This window comes from Coturnix japonica, chromosome 18 (assembly GCF_054131305.1).
Source record: "Coturnix japonica strain WE chromosome 18, WE-NBRP24, whole genome shotgun sequence".
Taxonomy (NCBI): domain Eukaryota; kingdom Metazoa; phylum Chordata; class Aves; order Galliformes; family Phasianidae; genus Coturnix; species Coturnix japonica.
In genome coordinates, this window is record NC_140680.1 from 4,841,148 (window position 1) to 4,863,275 (window position 22,128).

General features: G+C 42.4%; 1 protein-coding gene across 4 annotated transcripts in view; it reads left to right on the top strand.

The window, feature by feature from the left end:
* The window catches only part of GALNT10 (polypeptide N-acetylgalactosaminyltransferase 10), a 78,419-nt gene extending 56,658 nt beyond the window's left edge, over window positions 1-21,761 (top strand). Inside the window, exons 5-13 of one of the 4 annotated variants that reach the window (XR_014935415.1) lie at window positions 1,423-1,608; window positions 3,451-3,634; window positions 4,517-4,634; window positions 4,742-4,883; window positions 11,412-11,519; window positions 12,979-13,200; window positions 13,907-14,023; window positions 15,835-15,984; window positions 16,709-21,761. Coding sequence is in view for 2 of the 4 variants with exons in the window: in XM_015875854.3 (XP_015731340.2) it covers window positions 1,423-1,608; window positions 3,451-3,634; window positions 4,517-4,634; window positions 11,412-11,519; window positions 12,979-13,200; window positions 13,907-14,023; window positions 15,832-15,984; window positions 16,709-16,876 (1,256 nt within the window). In the remaining 2 variants the exon portion in view is untranslated. Of the gene's footprint in view, window positions 1-1,422; window positions 1,609-3,450; window positions 3,635-4,516; window positions 4,635-4,741; window positions 4,884-11,411; window positions 11,520-12,978; window positions 13,201-13,906; window positions 14,024-15,831; window positions 15,985-16,708 lie in introns of all 4 variants that reach the window. The other 3 variants (XM_015875854.3, XM_015875855.3, XR_014935416.1) reach the window with 3 other exon arrangements.
* Window positions 21,762-22,128: the final 367 nt, after the last annotated feature.

Below are 22,128 nucleotides of genomic sequence, written 5' to 3' on the forward strand. Positions count from 1 at the left end.
TCGATTTGGGTTATCTTTCACTGAAGGCAGGTGATGATTACTTCAAAGGGAATGTGCAGAGCATATGGCAGGCATAGGGATTTTGCCTGTTCTCTTCCCCCAGTAGATAAAACCCTAAAGTAGAGCTTGAGACTTGGTGACGTTTATTTACTCTTTTGCTCTTTCTGAGGAGCTATTCCAATACTGGGCTTCCCTGGCACCCCAATGAAGAGTGCTTTCACCCCATCTGCCTTTTCAGCCCCTGCCTTTCCATGCCTGCTCAGAAGCAGAGGAGCGCAGCATGCACATCACATGGACAACGTGCTGCACTTCAGCACAGCTCCTGCTGAGTTCCCTGTGGTCAAGGCAAATAAACCTGTGGGGTTATTTGGTTGTAAATGATGGCATCCTTTTAGTGTATGAGATTTAAGGTTAGTTAATTGCTTGGATAGAACAGACTGGCTTTTACTGAAAGAGGCTCATCTCCTTGATCAGCACTTGATGGCAGCAGGTAATACAATGTGTTAATGAAATTCCTTGGCTACAGGGAATGGGCTGTGCTGTCAAGTAAGTCAGAACTTCAGCTGCTAAGATCCACCCATTAGCAACCAGACCAGCCTATTTTTAGGATTTTCTTTGGTGTTTCTCTCTTTGATGTGAAGACAGCTGTGTGCCCTCAGCCTTTATGCAGACCAAGCTTTCTATTTCAGCATCTAAACAAGCTGCCCATTGTTTTGATCACTCAGTCATCTTTCTCTGCAGTCTTCCTGTTTGAATTCTTGTTATTCACGGTGACCGCAAGCATCTGCACAATTTCAAACATGGCTCCAGTCCCTATTCAGTAGCATAAATATTCCCATATTTAAATGCAAATATCTCTGATAAGCATTTTCTGTAGCCATCCAAATACACAGGGAGGCTGTGCCTACCTTGCAGGATACCTGGCTGGGCTTTTGCTGTTTTTTATTTAGGCATGAGGGGGTGGGCAGGTTTTGTGCTCTGAAGAAGCCAATCACAATTTAAATGCACTGGGTGCAGTTTACTCCTAAGAGTGAATTGTTCAGCATCTCTTCTAGGCTACGTTATGTTTTTCTGCAGAATGCCTGTGACTCCTTGCAGTCTGTTCTGATAGAGTTCTCCTACAGGTCCGCTGCCTTCTTATTCATTTTTCCCTTTCTCTGCTGCTTTCTCTTTTCACCCTGCACTCCTCCATCTTCTTCTCCCGGTTCTTCCTTGTTTTTGTTTTATTTAATTACTTCTAAAGTTTGAGAGCATCTTCAGTAGTCCTGATTATGAAGTTATGTTTAAACCTCAGATTTCAACCAAAGTACGTTTGCTGAGCATCCAGATCCTATTTCCAAAGGCATCCTTTTCTGGCAAAGAAGGGAACTGCACTTCTAAGAATTTACTTGTGAATGTTTTATTTTCTCATTTTTCATACAGAACACCTGAAGAAACGCCTGGAAGATTATATGGCCCAGTTCCCAAATGTAAGAATCCTCCGAACCAAGAAGAGGGAAGGGCTGATAAGAACTCGGATGCTGGGGGCCTCTGTGGCAATAGGAGATGTTATCACCTTCTTGGATTCCCATTGCGAGGCCAACGTGAACTGGCTGCCACCTCTGTTAGGTAAGCTGGTGGTGTTGTGTTGTACATAGCTGAACTGGTGTAGAGCTGGTGACGTATATTGGTGCTGAATGTATTTTATTTCCACCTGCTGGTGTCACCTTGCACTGAGAGTAAGTGAACAAAAAGAAGGTGAAATATCTTTAAAGGAGGGGGAAAAAAAACCAACAGCCATTAACCACAACACTGAAGTAAAGTATTGGCAACTTGCAACCTTTACCACAAGATTTTTTTCTGTGCTAGGCTGTACAATGGTCCTGTGTAATAAGTTTTGATTAATTAAAGAGCAAAGCTCATATTTGTCTTTTATTTCCTCACTAAATTAAACATTAAATAACTTTCAGCTTGTTAGAAGAGTAAACTATTACGTGGTCTCTCAGCAGCTTGCAGAGAGTAATTACTTTATGCTTCGGAAAGGATCTTATGTACAGTTTGTAAGTTGCTTCCTTTTTTTTTCCCTCCTGTGAAACTATGTTCAACTTCATAGTCTTTACGCCTATGGAAAATACTTCTTTTGAGTAATGGCTGCTGGTATGTATTTATGGAAATGATTAGTCCTTTCCAAGGCAGTGCTTCATCTTTAAGGAGGAGGCATCACTTTTACAGTGTCAGTTCTTTCCAAGGATGACTGACTGCAAGGGCAGTGCCTTCTTTGCCCCTGGCCAGCACCACCCTTAGACAGGTGCTTCTTGAGGAGGTCTCTGTTTAAGTGGCAAGCTCCCTTTTTTGTTTGTTTTTGCAGCACTCAGCAGGGTGGGATGATGCCATCTGTGTGATTTCTGTGGTCTATGCCCTCCTATAGACTCAGTAGGATTCCCAGTTGTATCTGCTGCTCTACCCACGTTATTTAGCGTGGGTGTCTCGCAGTATCCAGTTCACTTCAGCTGTCAGATACTATGCTCTATGAAAGAAGAAACTTTGCCCTGTGGAGTACCAAACTCTTTACAACCCTTTTGCATGTGACCAGTCACAGCTCTCCCTGAGGTTTAACAAAGAAGTCAGACTTGTCAGCAGGACTGTTGGATGATAATAATGTTGCTTTCGCAATAGCGTGTAAAGCACTTGCAGCTTTTTGAGCCCTAGGGAGAGAGGACAGAATTAGTTCAAATGCCATTTAAATGAGAACATGTGTGGTGTGCTATAGTTTTAAAGCATAGCGAGGATTTCTGTTCCACATGCATTGGAAGCCGAAACACCGTTTGTCGCCTCTGCTCTGAAAGTTAACTTCCAACAGGAGACCTACTTGGTAATAAAGTATTTAAGAAGTTCCAGATGTTTATGCAGGAATTAATCCTGTCATCTATTATTTGATTGGAAGAAAAGGCGGAGGGGAGGAGGTGCGTTGCGTTTCTGGAGCCTGCTGAGAGCACTTATGCCATTAGTCTGGATCACTTCCTGCCAGATTCTGGCACAGCAATTAAAACGAGGTGGTACAATGGGTTATTGCCCTCCATTGGAATCAGTGCAGAAAGGGTTCACATTGAGGTCGCTCGTTAAAATGAGGACCGCTAACTAAGTAATTACAGGATTGTTGTTGTTTTAACCTGGTAGTTGAAGTATCTGTGGTGGTGCAGCTGCGTCTTTCTATTCTGCCTCAGATTGATGTTTATAATAGGATGAGTGCCTGATGTTTTAATCTGAATAGTTTTAGCTCGGATATCTCAATTATCTCAAAAACACCAGATAAATTGATATAAATTGAAGTACCTGCTCAAAGGGGAATGAAGGGGAGAAAGGGAGAGAAGCTGTATCTGGACAACTGCATATTTTGATGCTCTTTTCTGTACTTTCATGGTCAAAGAACCAACTGGTGCAGGTTTTCTAACATGTTTCTCCAATCTTCAGATCGCATTGCCCGAAACCGCAAGACTATCGTTTGTCCCATGATTGATGTTATTGATCATGACCACTTTGGATATGAGACTCAGGCTGGAGATGCAATGCGAGGTGCTTTTGACTGGGAGATGTATTACAAGAGGATCCCTATTCCTCCTGAGTTACAGAAACTCGATCCCAGTGATCCCTTTGAGTAAGTGACTGAAATGCAGTGTGCTAAGAGCTGGCTGAACGACACAACACCCTGTTACGGGGTTGGTTTACACCTCGGTGTACTGGAAGCCAGAAGCTGATTGTGAGCTACTTGCTTTTTGGCAGCTGTTTGCTTTGCTGATTTAAAAGAAACGCATTGTGTAGTAGCCGTGAACACTCTCCTTTTCATTGCTATTTTTTGCCACCTTAATTCCAGCAGAAGTTAACATTTCATTTGAAACTGTAATGTATAACATTTAATGCGGTCATTTATTACCGAGATCTTTCAAACATAACTTAGTATCCCTACTGCTCTGCCAAAAACAACAAACCGGTGGCAGCTTATATGTCACTCCCAGGTGGGGGGAGAAGAAAACCTAGCAGAATAATTACAGCAATTTTGATGATTGCAGTGCATTGCAGAAGTAAATCTGTGATCAAGTTATGTTCTGCTGTTGCTGTGCTTGCCAACATTGAGACAGTTCTGCTGTCCTTTCTACTTCTGCAGCAAAATAAAACCCCACAAACACCTTTTGAGGCCAGTCTCAATGACTTGATCGTATTACTGAGACAGAGAACACCACAAGTGCAGCATGTGGGTTCCTCTGGGAGAGGTTCTGTCCTGTCACTTAATGGTGAGCTCTTTCTGTTTGGAGGAGGCATTTATTGGTTCTGAAAGGAGCCTGGTCTAGTCCTCCACTTGCAACTGGGAAGTTAATAGCTAATGCAAAAACAATTGCTTGTTCCTAAAGGACTGCAAATGCACCGTGAATACGGGGTGATGGAAAGAATATTTGTAAATCTTGCTTTGTTTTTTAAATGTTTAGCTGGAGATCTGTGTCTTTGAATATGTTTGTAATATGGAGTCTGGTTTTTCCTTAAGGTCTCCTGTAATGGCTGGAGGACTGTTTGCAGTCGATAGAAAGTGGTTCTGGGAGCTGGGAGGGTATGATGCAGGTCTGGAGATATGGGGAGGAGAGCAGTATGAAATATCCTTTAAGGTGAGCTATGTTCTCTGGAAATTCCTTTTGTTTTGAAAAGTAAGAACTGTTCTGAGGCTCAGAATGTGAATGTTCTATCTTGTCCTTGCTTTTGCGTGCAACTAAAGGTGAAAGAGCTGGGAGTAAGTAAGATAGTGTGCAGAAGAGACAGCGATGATGACACCAGTCATTTGTGAGGGTCAGTTTTGGAGCATTAGCTGGGGTGCCCCTGCTCTGTGGTCACATCTTCAGATGTTCTTCCCAGCAAGGGTAAGTCAGCTTGTGTGGAGCTATCTGTTACTGGTAGGCTTTTTGCACTCACTCTAGCAAGAAGATGAAATGCTCTCCTTGATTGAAAGAGATCCAAGCATCTCATTGTCTGCCTGGTCCACTGCCTCCATCCTGAGGTTGAGTTCCCAGAGCTGAGAGTAGTTTACTGTCTGTAGTCAATCCATCTGACTCCTGGCTGCAAGGAAAGGAGCCTATTAATTACACTGGGAGAAATCCTCAGCAATTGCAATAATAACACTTCTGCTGGCAACAGCTTCATATCATTACCTGTCTGCCTTAAGGACAGTTCTATTACTGATTGTCCAAACTGTTTTGCTTGAGGGCTCTGAAATAAGTTAGCCAGATAACCAATAGCGTACACTAATGGTAGTGAGCCGCTATGACCCACAGAGGCCACTGGTATACCTATGTTGTCTTGGAGTATGACACTCTGAAATACATGTAGGGAGCCTGATGGGATGCCCCAGGTCACCAAAGGGACGTACGTGGTTGTTCTTCTCTTCAGTGGTGGGAATCCTTCCCGTAGCCTGTAGGGGATTAAGTAAAGACTTCCACATTAAACTCTGTTGGGCCACTGTGTGGTTTCTCTTTCAGCAGTTGAGTATATAAACTTGTAAGTGTATGAAAGCAGCTGAACTAAGGTAGTTGGCCTTGGTATGGGGCCAGAAGGCAGGAGCAATGATAGCACAGTGTGCAGTTTAGTTTCAGCAGCTGAAATTCCTCATCTGTCTCCTGACAAACAGGCATGGGTGATCTCTAACAAAATGAGATTCTTAGATCTCAGTGCCTCTGTGCAATTCAAAGGCATATTAAATTATATTCAGCAAACCATATTACTATGCGTATGTACCATGTATTACCATGCAGCAAAGTTTTTTCTTCCATTGTTTGCTCACAGAATTCAGTAGTAAAGCCATGGTGGAGGTCCCTTGTCCTATGTAACAGCAGCAGAAAGAGGGGAGTGACTCCCTCTTTGGGGATGCCATTCCAGCTGGAGCTATTTATGCTTTGTGTTGCATGTAATGAAATAGAGTAACGATTTCATTCTCTGCAGGAGGGGTAGTGACAGTATTCAGCCTCTTTTCCTCGGCCCTTTTGGAAAATGCTGGTTTCCAAGAGTGATGACAGCAGCAGGGCAAGCCCTTTGTCTCTGGTGCCGCAGCAGACAGCCGTGCTGCTTGATCTGCAGGAAATAAGACTGCTTCATTCATCTGTTTGCTTATCCTCTCTGAAACACGCTGTGTTTTATTTCAGTCCAGAGACGGTAATTTATGGAAGGATAAATTTGCTTTAATTAATCTCTGCAAAGACCTTCTTTTTTTCTTTCATTGTGCAACAGAAAAATGAAGTTTTAGCTGAAAGAGGCTCAGTGTATCTTCAGAAATTAAGATAAATTGATACATTCATCTGTGGCTGATAGATTTAATAATTCTGCTGGAATTGCGAGAATAGAAGGTTTGTTCATAGAATTTATGAAGCCATGACATTTCCTGGTGAGCTTAGAGCTCCGGTTTTACCTTTAGAAGCAAACTGAGATTTTGTACTTGAGTTGAGTTGTCAAATAATTTAACTCTTAAGTTTAGACATGGGCTAACTCCTTTTGCACTATTTATTGCTTAATGCATTCAGACTTGTGCCAAATGTACAGCTCGGCTTTAACAACGAATCCGTTCCTCTGCCCGGGAGTTGTGGGTGCAGCCCTGTGTTGTGCTGTTGGTTTTTGAGCTGCTGCATCAGTTCTGCCTTCTCAAACCTCACCAGGAGCAGATTTCTTTTCTCCTCAAATGTGCTCTTTTTTTTGACCACACACAGACTATATGGTTTTCTGCATTTATTTTAAAATCGAGGGCTCTGTTGCTGAGAGACTGCAAATAAACAAGTTTATTTAGGAGCTTCTTGCCTTTCTGTTTTGAGAGCGCATGTATTTCTGTCATCAGCTGGCTGTGCTTCCTTCAGAGAAGAAATATTCAGGCTGAAGGCAAAGCCAGAACAGTAACTATGAGTCTTTTGCACCTCAGAAAACATTTCAGCAGGGAATGAATCAAATTCCATTAATAAAACACCTGTTCCTTGGATTAAATGTGTGCAAAAACTTCACTAGGAAACGAAGTGTACTGTGGGGATGAAAATAAGAATTAAGCAAAGTTTCAATTAGAAACCAACTTTCTAATTGGGGTCCTAACCATAAATGCCGCCTTGCAGTCTCCATGCATCCAAATAGGAATTAGTGGGTTAGAAATGAAGGAGCAGCTCACGTTTGCCCACAGTGAAACAGACCTGGCATTCTGTTTTGTTCTGTTGGTTTGTTTTAAAGGCAGCCTATACTGCTTAATTCTAAGGCTCTCTGCTTCACCAAGGGGTGGCTTCTTTCCTCTTCTTCTGTCCTGCTGGCAGAGCGATCAGCTTCAGACTGTCAGATAGTTTTTGGTCTCAGTTCCTGCTGTGTGCTTGGGTCAAATATCAGTGTACTCTTGCACCAGCAGGAAAATGAGTGCACCCACTCACTGACCCCCTGTGAAATGTGACTATTGGAAAGTGCAGTCTGCTGTATTACTCTGTAATGGTCATGGAGATGAGGAGCTGTGCTGGTCTGTATTGTGCAAGAGATTTGCACATACACAGATCCCAGCTCCTTTCTAGCCACCTCAGTCTTTTGTAGAGCAGTCATTCCCAGCTACAATGGCAGCTGATGTTTGCAGTACAGAGAATTAATGTTTTCCTGAGTTACTATTTGCCCTCGCTTTCATCCTCTCGCTTACCTTGACATGCAGAGAACCCCCTGGACTCATCCACTGTGCCCTTTTCTTCCCACCTTTCAGTGTGTGCTCAGACAACCAGCCAGCTTCTCTCTGTTGGTGCACCCCGTGATCTTTATTTTTGCTGTTTCTTGCAGAAGCAGCTTTCTTTTCAAGGCTTGGCTCATTCTTTTGTGTGGTTTTTGTTTTGTTTTATTCCTGTCTTGGGAAGCATAAACCTTGTACACCCAGATAATTTGTGCTCTCACACCAACTGTGGTATTGTATTGTGTGTTTTTGAGGAGAGGTTCAGCTCTCTTATGTGACATTGTTTTCTGAAATGGCAGAACGGGAATTGGATCAGCATAACGTTCCCATGCAGAGAATAGGTGGCATATTATCTCTTGCTTTCATAGCACACTAGCTAAGTCAAAGGCTCTTGAGTCATTCTATGAATATGGAGTTATAGCTCTCCAGGCTGCCAGGAAGACAGAAACAATATCACCTGTGCTGTTATTTTACTTCTTCTGTATATGATTTTATGATTAGGGTGAGACTGTGGCCTCAGAAAACTCTGTTGCAGTGTTCCCATCGACCTCGGTACAGCCCGGTTTTCAGCCAATTCCAGCAGAGCTGTCAGCTGCTGGATTCCAAACTCAGAATGTAGATTGGTAAAATCGTGCCTGAGGAGGAAGAGAAATTTCCTGTTTTCTCCTAATGAGATCTGATCAGGTCATTTTATAGAGCCCTGCCTGACTGACCAGCTCTGATTCTTGCTCTTAACAACATTCTACTAAATGGCTGTTGGAAATTAAGTGCGTCAGGTCCAGGCTCTGATGTTTACTGTCGTATCAACTGGAGAGGTGAGTCACTCGCTCACCCCTTTGTAAAACAGCACCCAAAAAACAAAGCTGGCTCCTTGGCCACGGGAGAAGGCAGCAGAAAGTGACAGTCGGTGTCACTGTGGTGCTCCCCACAGAACAGCGCTGCTTCAGCTGTTCAGCAATGCTGTATTTTTAGCAGTGCAAGTTCTGATGTGTCATGCCTGTGAACTGTACCCTTGTTCCAAAACAACCAAATACTGCCAACTGAGTGGAAGTCTGCTCTCAGCACACAGCTATTTTGGGTTTGCTTCCCTTGCAGTTATTCCTTGACAGACCCTTGGATGCGATTTCTCTGACCTTTAGCTCCAACTTCCTAATGCTTTTGTTTGCAGTGTTTTACTGATGCACATCTCACACTTTCCCCCTCTCCTTTCTGCCGTTTTTATAGATAAGGACTGGTAATTATCTTTATGGAGGTTGTAATGAGTTCTGTCACCACACAAAGAAGCTCACTAATAAAATAAATCAAAGCAGCAATGAATGAATGGAGACTGTGCTTTTAAAATTAGATTTGTACCACAAGCGTGCTGTCACTTGCAGCACGAGACAATAGTAAAGCACTGAGCTGGCAAAGTACTTTGGAAGGGTTGCTGAGGTCTGCTGGCAGGAATTGGGAAGCTTGCCATTGGCTCCGTGCTGCATTGGTACAGCATCACTGGGGAGCTGATAGTTTAAATCATGATTAGAAAAACAACTGTAGAACTGATTTCAGACTTTACCTATTCAGTAGCTTTACTTAACAAATCATTGCATGTGTTTACGTAGCGTCTTATGGAGAGTCAGTGAGGAGCTCCTGGCCCAATGTCTCACCATTCTGCCCAGCTTCCCGTATTCCTTTATAGATGAGTGCTGTCTGTGTTGCACCACAAGACCTGCAGTGCAAGGATAGAGCTCTTCCCTCTAGCTGCATTTTGACTGTGGAAGTCACTTTCTGCTGTTACTTAAAGCAGTTGTGTTTGCAGGGGAGATGTGTATTCACAATGGCCCAACTAAAAGCCTTTTCTTAAGGCATTGTTTGGGCAAGGACAACAAGCTGGTGTTTTCATTCGGGCATGCATTATGCTAAAATGCAGCTACTTTTGAACCAATAGGACTTTCTTCATGCTGAGTGCAGCGTACAGTGTAAAAATACAGGTTGTTGGGGAGTGTTTCTGCTTATGCAGCTAAGTTCTAGGCTTCTTCTGCTGTTCCTGCAGATTTAATAGTTCCCAGGTTCTGGAAACACATTCTGCAGCTCTTACAACTTAGTACAAACCATTTTTGTCATAGAAGCACAAGACATCTCCAAATTCTTGCTTTCTCATTCTATTAATTTCCTAGAAGAAGAAATCATATTGTGGCCCTTTGTAATGAAAAGCACAGCAGCTGTGGATCAGGAAGTGTTTCTGATCCCGCTGTAAACTTCACAGAACCTGAAAGAAGTTTCTTTTTCATCTTCATCTCTTCTTTACCAGACCCTCAAGACACAGCAGGGACAAAAGGAATGAAATTCTGTAGAAGGAGTGTTTGTCAACTTCTTGTCTCTCTTTCACTGTAATGGCATGTAATTAAGTACCTTGAACTTTAGAAGTTGCCTGTGAAAAATATTCCACTAACAGAGAGCAACCAACCCCCATTAAGTTATACACAGTCAGCAAATGACTGTAATTATTAGGGCCAGTAGACAGAGCTGAAACACCAGAGGACTTTAGTGTCAGAGTTAATAATTATGCAGCAGCCTTGGCCAAATATTTCTCTTCCAAGCTAAGTATTTAATATTGTCACCATAGAATATTAATGGAATTGCCTGCTATATGTGAAGCTGTTGACTAAGCTCATTGTACAGTGAACTGCGGTGGCTCAAATTAGCCACAGTGAATGGAGAGATCAAGAGCTCTGCATCAGCTTGCAGCACCAGCAGGCCGCCTTTAATACTGCTGCCTTGGGGGTATTAATGTAAGATCTAGGGACAAAGCGAAGGGCATGGCAATGTCAGGAATTCAGAAAATCATTTGTCTTGCAGTGAAGGATACTTTCACTATTGATAAGGTATCTCTGGGAAGCACACAGGGATATGTTTCTTGAACCTAACAAAATAGATGAGCTGTTTCAGAAAACATCCTTTGCCTGGGCAAAGTGAGTCCATCCATGCTATAAATGAGGGATAACAGAAAGTTGTTGGTGACTGCTGGCACATAGTGAGGTCTTCCCAGATGGGGAAGGAAACTTTGGGGCATAGTGTAGCCACAAGTCAAGCATCGATGTAGTCATCTTTACCACCTAGCAGTGTGTTTCATCAGCGTTCTAACAACTTTTTTAAGGTTAATTACGTTTTCACCAGGAAGAGATTTCTGCTTAATTGTAAGGCTGTAAAACCAGTGATTGCCTGTCAGCAGTAAAACCGTGTAAGTGATATCCCAGACTTTGTAGATAACCATGGGGTAAGGTAGCAGTCTTTTTCTGCCCTCTGACACCTAAACAGGATCATGTATTCCCTGGAGCATTTTGTATATGACAGGGCTGGTACTATAGAGATGCTTCTTTTCTGTGCAGCCTACCCCTAGGATATGACAGTCCAGTTTAACTGTTACGGCTACTGTTGCTGTTATAGCAATTTAAAGTGTACTGTGTGCTTGGACTTTTCTTTCTGCTCTTCTCTCTAAGGAATGCGAAATTAAACTGTTTATCAGCCATTGGGCTTGATAGTACTTGCACTAAATCAATGCTTGCATGGCTCTAAGCAGGTAGTTAAGGGATTTGAGACTAAAACAAAGAGGGAGGGTGTTTCAAAGATTGTACTGTAAGGTAAAAATAATGATAAAGTTCTGCATTAAGCATCTTCATAACTTGAAGTCTTGTTTCTTCCTCCATATAACCAAGAGTGAATCTGTATCTCTGCTGTTTCACAGGTGTGGATGTGTGGGGGTCGTATGGAGGACATCCCTTGCTCTAGAGTTGGTCATATCTACAGAAAATATGTTCCTTACAAGGTTCCAACAGGAGTCAGCCTGGCAAGAGTAAGTGGCAATGATGTTCCCCTCATCCTGCACATGCTCAGACACTTGCGGGAAGGTTTTGAAAAGCAAAGTTCTGTTTTCTTTACCTCTTAAGCTATGAAGGGTGTCTGACCACAGTGTGACTATGCCACATTTGTAGAGGCAATTTTAGGCTTGTAATGCTCGAGCTGTACTTGTACAGGGGTCATGCTTAAAATACCATCCATTACTAGATGGTGAGAAGGAGCTTTGCAGTCAGGCACAAGGTATGGAATCACCAATTTAAAAAAACAAGATACCATTTTTATTTGTATAATACTTCAGTCATTTCAGTTGTGTTCTCAAAGAGCAGCACGCTTCAGAGTGCTGATTGTGTTTTGGTGATTGAAAGACCTCTGCGTTTCAAGCATCACAAGCCACTAAATGAGCAAGCTGTAATTCTCCACAATACAAAGTTCTGTGGCATCTTATTTCTTAATCTAGTGTAGCCCAAAGAGAAAAGAGCCTTTGCTTGTTGTGCACTGGCTTTGTCCAATTAATTTCACAAATTGAGAAGGAATTGCATTGCCCTCTGGTGGGAGAAAAAAATCATAGGAGCAGGAAGGCTGCAAAGCTACAAACCACAAAAAGTGCCCTGCTGCTCTGCAGTCTTAAGGCTTGCAAAGTGCTGCAGTGTTTTTTCAGTTTAATAACATCATCCTAGTTAGAGATTTGGATTTATTGCTCAGCTCAGAAATGACCTACCAGAGGAACAGAGCACTCTCCTATCTGTGCCATCCCTTCAGGAAGGAGCTGTATTCCTTTTGGTTCAGTGTTTGAGTCTTGTATACCCTCACAGTGCTGGAAGGCAGTGGTGGGCAGGTGCAGAGAAGAGGCTATGTCTTATGACTTATTAAAGTCATATTGAGATGAACGCCCATGTCACCTGAAAGATGCGTATTCCTCCTGTATTTCGGAGTTTCTGTTAAACAGTTTTTTAAGCCACAAAACCAGAAAATAGTGGTAAGAAAGAATACTGAGAACTGAAGCCTTCTATTAGGGAGCGGTGCAAATCTGGTTGTTAGGTGAATATAAAATGTAACGGGGAAGATTTAAGAAAGAACAATTTGTCAGGGACCTTTGAATGGCCAGTGGAATTTACCAGCATCATTCTCTGACTCGCTTCTTTTTTGGAACAAAATAAGAAAACAACTTTTGATTAATGTTGTTTTCCTAAGCCACAAAGGAACCAGATATAATGGCTAAGTGCCAGGATTCTTTTTTGACCTCAGCTGAAAATATCTTTCTAAAAATCCCTTGGAACTGGAGAATAATAAAAATAATCTTTGTCCTAAAGCCGGAGAGAGAGAGTGGATGTGAATGAAAATCCTTTCTGAGCTAAACCAGGAGAGCTGTGCTGAATGCTAATGGCAGTAGTTTGTGCAGAGAGTTCTCATATGTTTCTCCCCTTCATTTTCACACATGGCAATTACTCACACAGAATCTGAAGCGGGTGGCTGAGGTGTGGATGGACGAGTACGCAGAGTACATCTACCAGCGCAGACCGGAGTACCGGCATCTTTCTGCAGGGGACGTCACAGCTCAGAAGGAACTCCGTAACAGCCTCAACTGCAAGAGCTTCAAGTGGTTCATGAGTGAGGTTGCATGGGACTTGCCCAAGTTTTATCCACCAGTGGAGCCTCCTGCAGCTGCCTGGGGAGAGGCAAGTTTGTGCTCTGAAACCTGCAGTGGGCAAATATGCTCAATTTAGGACATAAAAGTTGCCTTAGCCCTGTGCTCCAGTACTGGTTTGTTGGAAGTGGCGAGCAAGTATTTAAAGATCCTGCTTGATATGTTTCAAAGACCAGAATTCCCATACTGATATGTAGGTTTGGTTGATGAGAGCAGTTAAGCAGCAGCTTCTATTAGAGCGCAAATACAAACAAAACGAAAAAGGGACTTGGCTTGGTCTGCATGCTGCGTATCTAGTCAAAGGCAGAACATGTCAGTGGGGTGGGCTAGAAAGAGGGACAGCTGAGCAATAGTAGGAATCTTATATTTCCAAAGAGCTGTACAACTGTTCTGAGCTACTCAGCACCTTCATTTCCACATCTGCAAACCAGGAAGGACATCTTTGTTTTCAAAGAGTTGCTCCAGTGGTGAGGTACTGAATTGTTACTTATAACAACAGCGAGCTCTGCAGTTGTATAGCTGATGGTTTTTGCTGTGTCCTGCAGGTTATTTTACAGCTGGCTCCTGATGGGTCCCATCTGGAGTCTGTACTTTCTTCTAGCTGTTACCTGCCAGCTCAGATATGTAGTTAAGTGAGAAATCTCAAAACTGTATTCATCCAAATGCTGCTGTTATTTGAAGCAGTTTAAGGCTTCTTTCCTGTTGGCTGTCACTTGAACACTAATTTAATATTTCAGATACGCAATGTAGGAACTGGGCTGTGTGTTGACACTAAACATGGATCTCTGGGATCCCCGCTGAGGCTGGAAAGCTGCGTGAAGGACAGAGGAGAGGCAGCATGGAACAACGTGCAGGTAACGATCCCTCTGATCACTCACCTGCTCCTAAATAAATCTGGGGAGGAGGAGTTGCAGGAACAGGTAAATGCGAAGCAAGGCTGTTGTAGAACCGTCAGGTGAAGGGAGAGTGCTGTGCACCCCAAGGCTCACGTGCACATTGCATTTGATGGGCTTGGCTGCAGGATGTGACGTGCTTGCGGCAGGATCTGCAGTCTGGCAGCCTTCATGCAGAGCTTTTACCTCTGCTTTGAAGTTCTCAGGGTGAACAAAAGAAAGCAGCAGAAAAACAATACGCCAAAATAATAAAAGAAACCAGTAACAAGGCAGCTGTAATATGTAACAAAGTGAATATTAACTTCAAAGGTTGTGCTGAAAGAAGTGATAGAGGAGCGTCATGCATATTAATGAGCCTGCAGAAGCATTCAATAACCACTTACTATCATCCTTCTGACAGGAGGCAAATGCATTATAAACACCCAACCACTGCTGGAGAGAGATGAAACCGTCCAGGCTATAGATTCACCCTCTCATCGTATAAAGCACCAGAAACGACAGCTTTATTGTAAGAGAAGGGAGGGAAATATTAGTTTGTCTAAACTATAGCAACTGGGCTGAGAAAAGATCAAGAAAACAATGCCTTTATTACTGAGCCATGTGTAACTCTTCAGGGCAGTGGCTTCAGTGGGAGATAATGGGTTGCTGCCTATCAATTTTGATGCATGAAAACTGGAAACCAATTTACTCAGACACAGTCCAAAACTAAGCCTCTGTTGTGTCAGGAGGATCTTCAACAATTAGTGTTGGCTTATGTTTAGGAGGAGAATGTGTTTTGGACTTTTGAGTAGCCTTGAACCTCAATGATTATGGTAATTTCTCTCACAAGAGAGGTCTAAAGGGACATGGGAACAAAGCTGCTTTGTGCAGAAGTTTTTGGCCACGCTGCATCAAATATTAGCACTCCACTCATTACTGGTTTATCTTAGCGTTCCATGAGATCTCTCTGAGGAAAAGCCTGTTCCCCTACCTGGATCTAAAAGGAGCCCCAAAACAGCCGCTTCCCAATGGGGGCCATGAGGGATTGCGTGCTGGCCCATATCTATGCAGCGCCACATAGAAGGGATATGCTGGCATCCAGCAGGTCTTGTTAAAGCTATGATTTGGCCAGGCATTGGTAGGTTATGCCTAGTTACTGGAGATAAAACCCTCTTTCTTTCCTGTAGTCTATCCCTTCTTTTACTTCATCCCAACAAAGAGGTCTAGGAAGGCTGACAGATCTTTACAAGGTCTATAGGGAGCACCGGGAAGCATTGCCCTGGTGTTTACCCTTCTGACAATAAAGTGGAGTGGGGTGGGGAGCTGTAAACCTCCTGTTTTCTTGTGTCATAAGGCATGGGACAAACTATTCTCAAGGTGACTGCAGACTGTGCATTGAATATTTACTGCCAGCGTTAACTCAGGGCTCCTGTAGCTCTTCCCTGTTTTTGCTAGCTGTGTAGTGCTGTAATTGGTCAGCTGCTTACTTAATCCTTGATGTATGTCTGCAATGCAGAGACATTCAAGTCTGCCATTAGTACCCAAGCTAACTAGCATGGCAGTTTGCAGCAGCACAGACTCATTTAGCATGCTGTGTGGCAGTCCACGTGGTAGCTGCTATAGACTCCCCTCATCAGCAGTCCCTGTCCCCAGAGGTAGAAGCAGTTTTTCTCTAGGATAGTTTTATCCTTTCTTGAAGCAATCCCCACCCTGTGGGTGAAGAAGGGAATGCCATTCCTCTGGTGAAAGGACTGTGTCCGGTACCATCCTGAGGATCCTTTTTGTCCTAGCAGGTATTCACATTTAGCTGGAGAGAAGACATCCGTCCTGGGGATCCTCAGCACACCAAGAAGTTTTGTTTTGATGCCATTTCCCACAGCAGCCCTGTGACCCTCTATGACTGTCATGGAATGAAGGGAAACCAGCTCTGGAGATACCGAAAAGTGAGTGTGTGTGTGTGTGCATGCATGTATGTATAAGGTCTCAAGTTGCTTATGGTCACCTAAGTCTCTTTAAAATGTCACCACCCATGTCTTAGTTGTCTCTTTATCTGGTGTGGTTGTACCACTAATTACCCTTCATTAGAAAGATGTTGCTTCCCTTCTTCACTGGTTAGAGATGGTAAGTTCTTCTCCAGGGCTTGCTAAGCAGAAGGATGTTGTTCTTGCAGTCCTGTCTGCTGCTGGAAATGAGATAATGTAACGCCCTTGCAAAACCTGTTTGCAGAGAGGTGTGCTGAGCTTATTGGTTTGATGTAAACACTAGAAGGTCATGCCAAAAGTAGATAAGGATTTATTCGACTTCCTATTAAGCAGTGCTTTTGTTTCAAATAGGTAAGTTCCCGATTAAATGACGTGTCTCAGTCCTTGCAGTCCTTATACACAGTGCTGCGGAGTGACTGAAACAGGATATGAGCCTGGAGACTGCAGGACCTGCCTTCAGAAATAGGTTTTGAGCTTCCCAGTGCAATTGATAGGATTGGGCTCGATACCATTGCATGGGGTGGAAACGGAGGTACTGCTTGCTAAACATTAAAGCTCAGAAGATTTTATTGGGTTACATTCAAGTGATGAAGTGTCTCACCTTGCTTTTTAAGTCTCGTTTCTGTTGGTTTTAAATGAGCTGTGCTTCTCTGCTTAGCAACCTCACAAAATGTATCTTCTCCAGGACAAGACCCTTTACCATCCGGTAAGCAGCAGCTGTATGGACTGCAGTGAGAGTGACCGAAAGATCTTTATGAACAGCTGCAATCCATCATCTCCAACGCAGCAGTGGATATTTGAACATACAAACTCAACCGTCTTGGAAAAATTTAACAGAAATCTTGATCTTTAAAAGACTGAGAATATATATATATATATTATATATATATTTTACAATTATAGTTTTTACTGGGGAGGGTTACAAAAATTTTTTTAAGAATACTTTTTTTTTTTTTTTTTTTTTAAACAGTTAATGAAGGTAAAAGGGAGAATCTCAGGAGAAGGTAAACTAGCAGGCCAGTCTTTATTGTGAAGATGCTGCATCCTTCTCTTCTGGTAATGGCGGAGTTCTAAAGGCTTTGCCAGAGCCGCTTCTGTGCTGAGATGAGAACAAAAACTCTGTTTTCAGAGGAGTCTGAATGTGATTCAAACTACTTTTCTTTTTTACCTGCTCTATTTCCCTTGTGGGTCTGGTGTTAAATGATTTTATTCTCTTGGACCCTCAAATACAGTACTTTATGTAGCTGCTATACCACCTGCTGAAGCATTCCCAAATATGTGCTTTATCTTCCAAATTCCATCTGAGTAAAATCTTGAACGCAAAATTTAATTCTCTGATGTCACAGACATAAAAAAGAAATAGGCCATCAAAATGTAAAATGAAATGAATTTTTTTTTTTTTTCTTTCCTGAAACCAAAATGTATTTCAAACAGATTGACTGTTATTACTTTCCAAATGATAGCTCTGATAAAGGAAAGAGCTCTGGAGGAAGTGCAGCCGAGTGTTGGGGTTATTGCTGTAGTTATTGGAGATGAGGAATCTGGGTTTCTGGTCCATTTGTTTTGCAGTCAATTTGTCACTCGCTGTTGAATCCTCAAGGTGAAAGATCAGCGGAGTTTTTAACTGAGCACAGTTCTTACAAGTTAAGATTTTTGGATACCAAACTCATTTTATGTTCAGCATCGTTTTATCATGGACACCTGTAGCGTTTCTTAGAGCTAAACGCGAAGGCAGCTTTTGTTTTTCCTTTAGAGATTAACTCACTGTTGGTGTGAGAAGATTAATTCAGAATAATTAAGTCAGGGCTGGGATTAGCCGTTGGTTTTTATCCATTTGTAGTTTATTCTAATCATGAGTCCTGTGGTCAGTGGTGTTCTAGGCTTGTGGGAATGCACTCTCCCTTTCTTTCCCAACATCCACAGAACTGTACAGTTTCCAGTGACTGGAAACCTGCTGCTTAAGCAGCATAGGGCAGAACTAGCTGCCTCCCTAGCTCTGTCTGTTATGCTAACTATGAGGTTCAAAGTCATTTCCAACTCTCATATCCTCACAACTGAGGCCATATCTGACCTGCTCTACTAAATCACCAGGTATAGTCTCAGAGCAGGGAGAAAATGGGCACTGCATTGCAGCTGGGTCTGGGCTTGCCACATGTATTAGTGTCTAATTCTTTAGGAGTGAAGAAAGGAAAGATCTAGACTTCCCTGAGACAGTTCTGCAGCGCTATTGCTGTGGAAGTGAGATCAGTGTCAATCAGAGCTGACACCATATGTTCTCAGTAACTGCAATATCTCTGTCATTAGAATCTCTTTTCATTTCTGTGGGAGAGAGAACCGCTTTCCAGTGCTTTGTGTCTGACTTGCTTTCCTTAAGTTATTAATGCTCTCATTAGACTAATAGTGCTGACTGTGGATCACTAGACGGCCTGAATAAATGTCTTTATGAATGTTTTAATACCTGTGGAACAAGAAGCTGTTTGTCCATGATCAGTGCAATTTTCACTTTTCTAATGATTGTGACACAATCAGCAAGTGATGTACATGGACTGTAGGGCGTTCTGCTTGCAGCTTTGTGTGTTTTTGTTTTCTAACAAGAGGATTTGTTTCTGTTTCTAAAATGCATGGCTTGCTTCATACTTGGACTCACTTGTGAAGAGAGCTTTGGAGTCCTAGCTGCTTGCCTTACTGGACTCTTGCTTCAGAAAGAACTACAGTAATGAGCAGGTCTTTTACCACAGAGTCGAGTGAGAAAGGACAGATAGTAGCAGTGTGCATCAGTAGACGTGGGGATGTTGAGGTATTTTGTGTTCAACAACCAATTACAATATGTGGAAACTGGAGCTGTTAGGGTGACTGGTCCCACTGGGTGCTTCTCAATATTGTTGATCTCGTTTGTTTTCTAAAGATTTGGGGCTCTGAACTTGTATGTGCCCCACATATTCTGTACATTTCCTGCTGGCTCACTGGGCTTTGAGCTACTAATTTATTCACGTCAGTTATAAGTTTCAATACCCTAGAGGCTTTGCTGACTAATGTGAAGACTTAATACAGCCAACCATCCACTGATTGAGAAATAGAAGCTGTATTTCACCATCTGCATCTTTAATTGGGCCTTTGCTGGGCAAACTGGTTGATTATTCCGATTACTTCTGGTTATTTGTAAGCAAAATTGCTGAAGCGTGAATACATAAGTAGATCTTCATATCCACGTGCAAGCCAAGACTAGAGATTAAATACCAGTGATTATCCAGTGCAAAATGTTCTTCATTTTTTCTCCTTAAAAGATATTCAATCAAATCCTCACTCCATGGCTGCATGAATTCTGCTGCTTTAAAATATCACAATCCCAGACAAGAGTGAGATCCTTGGATGTTCGTTATGATGTGTTATTATACTTTGATTTGCTCTTGAAGCTCTTGTTGTTTTATACAGGTGCTAATCTCCAAGGCCTACAGAGTAATGTTGGAGGACCTTATGTATGCAAGGTGTCCTTTTTCATGCCTCAGTGTATAACTTTGTTTTTCACATTGTAGTAGAAGAAAGAGTGAGCCTTACTGAAAGGGGAATACAGCATCCTTAAAATAAAGATGTGCCTTTTTAAATGTAAATGTACAGCAAATGCTTAAACTTGAACCATTTCCTAGTGCCTTGCTGGACAAGAGAGAAGGGGTAAGGGGCTGGAGGGATGAGGATGGATGAGAAAGTTTGACTCATGCAGAATTTGTGTGTATGCATTTTATTTTTAAGTGTGTAAGTGCAAAATTAGTGTGGATGGCAGTAATTCAGAAGCTCCTGGGTTTCCTCTGTTAAATCGATGCAATTAATGACTTGGGGGTGGGTAGGGTGGACGTTGTCACTAATGAATGAGGTTAAACCAGAGGTTTTCTTGGTTGGCTGTTGGTTGTTCGTGGTGAAGACTGATGAGGTTCACTGGCATGTGAGGTCCTGAATTTCATGTTCTAAGTATCCAAATTGGAAATCACAAATAGTCCCGAGGGCTTATCAGATCTGTAGCAGAAGCATCCTACAGAAAGTTGATACTTTCAATGGCTGAGAAACTTTGAAAGTATATGTTCAAATCTAATACAGAAGTAGCAAGAAAGCAATTTCTCCCCTAAACTTTCTTCCTGGTTTGCTTTTCTGTAAACCTCTGTCCACAGCACTTTGCTTTCCTGTACTGGAAAGATCCAGGCAGCAAACTTTCCTCCTCCGTGCTGCACTGAGACATCAGTGTACTGAACTCAAACAAGCACCACCAGCAACCAGTACTGCAAGAACATATTGTTCTTATAGTAGGATCATTATAGTAGCTCTAATGGCTTGCATCACTGAGGGGAGATGAGGGAGATCTCTTAAAAGTTGTATTGGGCAATTGCATAAGTGCTGGGCGTAAAAAGGGAGAAGCCTTTATTTAAAATTCTTTCAAGATACGAACAGACACTTGAATATTTTGACTGAGAGAACAGACAGCCTCTAGCAGTCAGCCTGCAATGTTTTCTTTCAGTCAAAAGAGTGCTGTTAAAATTGTGTGAAACAGTCTGGCTTTGCTAGCAGGGGATCCAAGTGTGCTATCCGTTCCCAGCTGCTGTGGTTCAAGTTCCTAATCACCTACTGTGTTTCCAAGCACTTGTGACAAAGGAGCCTGATAGTGCCTAAGTGGTCCTTACCTGAGGAGCAGCAAGGTAGATTTGTTTGAACAGTTACTTAGCAAGACCAGCTTCTTTAATAGTTAGCAAACTATTGTCAAAATGATGAATAACATTAGGTTACTGTCAGGATCTGTGGAGACGGGTTAAAAAGGCCCTTCACAGGATGTACACAGTAAAAGGGGAGCCAGACTGGGAGTCAGGAGCACCATGAGGTCCTGCTCCATTTCTCAGTGGATCAAGGAATAGGTTTGATTTGGCTTGATTCAAGCAATAGACTTGACTTACCTAAGCAAGGTGTGTCTGTGTGCTGGAATTTCCTAACCTGTGTAAGATTTAGCTTTAAGTGCTTTGTTTTTCTACCCTAGCAGGTGTTCAGATAGCTCCTCTGTAGCATCACACTTTAACTTGGAGATCTGCGTATGAAGCTGGGCAATGATATATTACAGAAATCCTCATTAAAACCCTATGGCTATTTTCTTTTTAAACTCTGCTTCTGCTACTTGATTATGCTCCCTGCATTTGAGCTTTCTTGATACCTCTGTATTACCCAAAGGACTTCAGTGATTCCAGCAGTCTTATTTAAAGACGCTGGATCTGTGTGCTCTTGAAGCTACTAGTTCAGCTCTTGGAAAAAAGTTTTAATCCTAATTAGAGAGCAAGCAAATGAGACTGTCAACCACAAGAGAAGTTCAGGCTTTAAAAAGAAAAAGACCTGATCAAGCTAAAAGATGCGAGTATTTACCCTTGTGATAAAAGCAACAAAGAGCTTTAGTCTGTAGGGCAGAGAAGAGAATTGGTTTTAAAAGGCATTCTTCAGAATGGTGGTGATAAGATCTAAGTTTGTCTATACCTTGTACTGCATGCATTTTTATCTGTAAAACTGGATGGTGCCTCTTGAATCAGTGTATATTTATTTTGTGCATATTAGGACCAACAGCCTAATATCTGGGGGTGGTAAAGGACTTGTAGCACTTTAATGTAGTAGCTTTCATAAACTGGGAATCATTGATAGAATGCCTAGTGTTTTTAAAGTTGAATGGACTTCCTTTTATAATATATTTAAAATAAATTTTTAATGTGTTTTCTGAATCTGTGTATGCAGAAATGACTGTCCCTGACTGTTTTGCTCTGGTGATGGATTTTCCTTCTCTCTACTTCATAGAAGTAGCTTCGTTACCTGGTCTGGTGTTTCTATACCATAGGATTCCTGCCACACGACACAGTGCTCTCCTTCAGCCCCACTGAGAAGCATCTATAGGTGTCACCACCTTATTTCTTTCACGGTCTTCCCAGCGCTCATTTTTATATGACTTCATGGGGTAAAACTGAAAAACAGTGAAATAAAATGGATGGGGGGGGGAGGAGAAGGGGGCAGTACATGCCTATAGCTGTGGGACTTTATGCACCATAGCAGTGCCACCTTCAACTCAGTATATGCCATCACAGAAACGGTGAT